Genomic DNA, 5,276 nt, shown 5'->3' on the forward strand with positions numbered 1-5,276 from the left:
GAATTGGGGGTGGGGATGGGAAGAAAGAGTTAAAAATGGCAACCCAAACTCCAGAAAATAGCAATCTTGAAGTAGCAGTCAGTTAAAATAAGAACATGGCCAATGATGGAAACTCGGGTTGCTTCTTCTCAAACGTTATTTCGAAATTTCGGAAAGACAGAATTCTGAATGGTACTAATTAAGAATATGCGCTCAAAGAATTTGCTTGGATAAAAACCCAGCATTAAATGATGTACAAATATTCTTCTCAAAAGAAGTCTATCCATAAAGAAAGCACATTAACTTCTGTCCCCAATTTTACGATTTTAACGTGCTCATTTAGTTATGTTTTGCATTGAAGGATATTCTTTTGCCTAATGAATAATGCTCACAAATCTGAGATCATTGAGGATGTTTATGAGACTACATTTCATAAGGTTAGTTTTCAGTTTAGTTTGTGTAGAATTAGTTAAATCATGCCTACAAGTTGACAAATAAAATATTTGATACACAAGTCTATGGTAACATATCCAAAAAATACCTCTAAAAAACAACTCAAAAACTCTCAAATACAACTCACCATCCTCATTTGCCCAATTTTATCAATAACTGACAAGCAATTATTGTGAATAGCAGTTCTCATTTATATATATTCTGTCACTCTATGATGATAACTCCAGTGTACAAGACAAAAGTTATAGAACCTGTAGCCAATCAGCACAGATTAAGGCACCCTTCTTGTTAGATCTGCCATTCCCTCTTCCCCTGTACATAATTACATCTATTTTATTGAAAGGGAATCCAGGGCTTACCGCCGATCAATACAAATAGGAATGGTTATGTTATATACCTGTCACAGTGGCTGTTGAATCATAGGGAAATGTCTAGAAGGAATACCAAAACTATTATTCACCAAGATTGTGCAGACAGAACCTCTCAAATTGTGACTGACTTCACACAGAGTTCTCAACCCTGAGAGAGCTGATCGACACTTTGTAGTGTTTCTCATTCACAGTTTCAGGTCTTTAACCATGACTTCTTGGATCTGCCACTTGATGTACCTTCCTGGATCCAGCACTTGAATACTGTCCAACAACACGAGCATGAGGTATAGATGCTTCACCGCGAGCAAGGGCATCCACATTCTCCAGAAGGTATTGCCTTGGAAGCCGCCCTACAATATTACCCTCCTCATTCCCGTTGTTATCAAGAAACGAAAAATGAGGAATGCCCTCAACGCCAAATTCATCAAGCTCTTGTTCCCACTTTGTGTTATCAACATTCAACATGACAAAGTTTATGCGATCCCTGAATCAACGAGTGAAAAATAGTTAAAATAGACCATAACAGCACAAGCGCCTTCAATTTTCAACAAATTATGCATCTCTTGCTAAATGTTGAAAGCATAGCTAAAATAGTTGCATTCAGAAATACAATAAAATAATTGTATGGTACATTCTTAAACAAGTAAATGCAGACATATACACGAATATCAATAACATTTAGGGACTGAAAATAGCCGAAGTGCATATATACTTATACTGCTGCTTAATTTTGTAGATGTCGGGAGCTAATTCCCGACATACTTCACACCAATCTGCATAAAACTCGACAACAGTGGGCTTCCCATTTGAAAGTGCCTGCATCAGAGATATGGAAAGAATGTTAAACATCCTCATGCAAGTTTAAGCACAGCTATATTGCAAGGGCGGACTCTGAAGCATGTTTTCAAGGCTAAAGTTAACATACTGTAAGGGGCCAATTTTAGATATCCTTGAACAACTTCCGAAACAAAAGCTATATATAGATGAATTTATTAAAAAAAAAAAGGGGAAATTTGCCAATTTGGTCCCTAAACATTTACACTAAAACCAATTTTGTCCTTTATGGTTTTTTTTAACCAATTTAGTTCGTGAACATTTTTCGTTATCCAATGTAGGACTTCTGTGGTGGCACCACCAAAGTTTACTTTTTTTGCACGATCGGTGAAGGGCATAGTTGTCTTGTCAGTCATATTCCATATTAAACTGCTCGAATTGACAAAAAACGCAATTAACTCTCAAAACATTTGGGGAAAATGGATAGCATCTACTCACATTGGCCTGAAGGCCTGGAAAAAATGAATCAGGTTCTTCTTCTTCTTATTTCTCAGGCACCAACTCAGATACAGATTATTATACTTAATGCTGAGCTTCAAAAGGTAAGGAAAAGTGATAATAAAAAATGTGAAGATTCAGATCCTGAAGATGCCATCTTAAAAGATAGACTGACCTCTACCAGTGAAATTAAGGAAACCCCAAGCGTGAGCTCACTAGTATCTCTTAATGAAGTACGACAATCAAGTGTAATTTTTAAGGATCTAAGGGTTCAAGAAGAGCAGTCTCAAAGCGTGAGACAAAAGTTACTTGATGAATGTGCACAGTTAGAGGAAAAATTGCATGAGAAAGAAGAGGAGATGGTGTCTATCACCAAGAAACTCCAAGCTTTTGGGGACCAAAAATTGTTTAAGGAGCTAGGAGGCAGGTAAAAAGTCCGAAGCATGAGCTGAAAGGCCTTTGAAGAGACAATTAAGACCAGGTCTAATGAAACTAAATAGATGAGGAAGGAAAAATCAAGTCTACAAGCTTGGATCAAAGAACTTGAATCACCGTCAAAAGAGAAAGAATCACAAACTTCTTCTCTTCTTGAGAAATTTGAAGAAGACAAGAAGCAGTCACTGTCCAAATTTGAGGACTTGAAGGCACGAGTAAGTGATCTTCAGGCACGAGTCAGTGATCTTCAGCTGGAAGTGGACAATTTGTGCTCTAAGAAGTGCATATGCATGCAATGAAAGAAAGATCTGATCGAGTCAGTAGTCTAGTAAAACAGGTAGAGTTTCTGCAACAGCAATTTGATTTCATCAGCAGCCAAAAGTCTGAGTTGGAGTCACAACTCAAAAATAAATCTCAAGAAGCATAAATGGACGAGATAAGACTAAGATAAATTAACAGACCAGGCCTTAAATGGACAAGAGATAACAGAAGGCAAGGCCTGTCTAAAAGTGAAGGTCGAAGAGTTGGAGCAGGAGATATGTGCAATATCGAATCTTAATATTGAATTGGAGGATCAGATAATTAGCACAAAGAGTGAATCATATCATCTAAAAGTTGACAATGAGAATCTCCACAGAAGAATTTTTGTCTTGGAGACAACTGTGAAAGAGAGAAAATAAGCTATCTGCTCTTCAAAAGCAAATTGAGGCTCAGGAAAATGAGATGTCTAATCGGATTAGATCATTTGAGCAGCTTAATATGGAATGTGACCTGACGAGACAAATATGCCCCTTCACTGGTTGTGCAAAAGATGTAAAATGTGGTGACGCTGCAGCAGAAGTCCTACATTGGATAATGAAAAAGAGACCAGGACTAAATTGGTTAAAAAAAACCATAACTGATGATGTTGGTATTAGTGTAAATGTTCAGAGACCAAATTTGGCGAATTTCCATAAAAAAAAAAAAATTTACAGGGACCACTGTGTTCCCAACACCCCCAAGCACCTATCATCTATGCCCTTTCAATTAACATATTTGCTAACAACATTCTCCCGATAAAAAGCTTAGAATGTCCAGTATAAATAAGCATGACTTCAAGAAAAAAAAAAACTTTGTACATCATTAATCAGCTGTAAATTGTAATAAGCTAGATATCTATAAGAACAAAGATTATGACATAAATCCTAGTTACAAGTTGCAAAGAGAAGAAGGATCCATACGACAGCCTTTTTGTCAGACCATAGTGGCAAAGATAGTTGAATTGGTAAAACAAAAGAAGTTGGAACAAAGAAATCGCACTGATCCAAAAAGCAACAGCTGACAGATACACAATTACTAGTAGTTTGCTTTCGTAACACAACATCTTACTCTGCACCCACGATTAACCACTAATATATGGTGTAAACATCCAAGAATTCGTACACAAAAGCAAGAGGAATAACCAATGATAGGCTCACAAGTTCGTCCAAAATACAAATTAACCTAAACATGGCAAATCAACTAGCAAGTACAATGTAATAATAGGTGCAGAAGAAGCAAACCTCTTCATAAGGTAAAGCCAAAGCAGAAAGGTCCTTCAATGAAACGCCAAAATCCAATCTTGAAGCCAAGAAAAGTCCAACTGCTGCAAGAATGGAAGCCACTGCTATCCGCTTGTTAACACGTTTGGTTGGATACTCTGGAAATCCAACCTCAACCTCAACCTTCACCTCATCGGAGGAGGAAGCTGCCTTTTCAGTAGCATTACCATCATTTTCAGGTACAGGCTGTACATCCAGTTTTTCCTGAACTAACATAATCAAGAATTATACAAAAAAATAATTGACCTTTTAATATGACAACCAAATTCCAACTAGTGAGAGGATTCCATCTATATACCGTTGTGGCAGAGGAAGAATCAGTGGAATTAGGGCCGGTTTGGCAGCATATAATCTTTAGATACGTGGGATTTTTAAGTTTAATTCGTGGACAGATGATGGGTTTAAGGAAGTGGGAGGGTAGGTGAGCTCGATAGGGGAATGGCGGGAGTCTGTGGAGACCGATGGAGGTTGGGGTTGAAATCACGAGCGCCATTGAAGATAGGGCGGGGGCTAGAGGAGCTTCAATGTTAAACACCTGTTTATCGTGCAGCGAAGTCAAAGTGTGATGGTACAAACTACAAAGTGCAGATTCATGCTGTGAGATTGACACAAAGGGAAATTGCTACGGACGGTTTTTTCCTGGAAGCGTGGGGGCTTTATAATTTCCCGAATAAATTATCAATTTAGTCCCTAAACTTTTACACTTAAGGCAATTTAATCTTTTAACTTTGTTTAGCATATAAGTTATGAATTAATCTTCTATACACTGAAAGTGTATTCACTTTCACTATTAAATACATAATACATAATTCGAATTTGAATTTAAAACTCAAATTTTGCATATGTGTTGTATATCCAACCGTGATAGTGTATACACTGTCGGTGTATATAAGATTTACTCATAATTTATTCTTTCAATTTAAGTTTTCTGTCCAATAATTTAATCCGTCATAGGTAGAACTAGAAAATTTTCTTTGAAACAACTCCAATTCAACTAAAACTTAAGTATATAATTTGAAATAGTTCTAAGTTTTTGCAAAGGTAAAAGTTTAAATCTACACAAAATATTTTTAGATCTACACAAAATCTAACTTTTTAACAGCAAAATACTTAGAACATATTTGGATTGCTATATTTTGAATTTTTTGTAGAAAAATGTATTGTAGCGACTTAATGTATATAAGAT

At 36.5% G+C, this 5,276-nt stretch overlaps 1 protein-coding gene across 2 annotated transcripts; it reads right to left on the reverse strand.

Annotated features, from left to right (window-relative positions):
* Positions 1-599: 599 nt before the first annotated feature.
* Positions 600-4,723, reverse strand: LOC113700346 (thioredoxin-like protein HCF164, chloroplastic). Of its 2 annotated transcripts, XR_003450629.2 has the most exons (5): positions 4,389-4,723; positions 4,052-4,294; positions 1,516-1,619; positions 830-1,287; positions 600-744 (listed from the first exon to the last, which is right to left on the reverse strand). XR_003450629.2 is itself a non-coding variant. In XM_027220772.2 (4 exons), exons 1-4 carry the CDS (start codon positions 4,581-4,583, stop codon positions 1,005-1,007), a joined length of 825 nt encoding a protein of 274 aa, XP_027076573.1. In that variant the 5' UTR covers positions 4,584-4,723; the 3' UTR covers positions 600-1,004. The 2 variants fall into 2 exon arrangements, 1 of the variants encoding a protein (XP_027076573.1); XM_027220772.2 differs by having other exon boundaries at positions 600-1,287.
* Between the last annotated feature and the right edge of the window lie 553 nt (positions 4,724-5,276).

The sequence above is a fragment of the Coffea arabica genome, chromosome 7e (assembly GCF_036785885.1).
Source record: "Coffea arabica cultivar ET-39 chromosome 7e, Coffea Arabica ET-39 HiFi, whole genome shotgun sequence".
Taxonomy (NCBI): domain Eukaryota; kingdom Viridiplantae; phylum Streptophyta; class Magnoliopsida; order Gentianales; family Rubiaceae; genus Coffea; species Coffea arabica.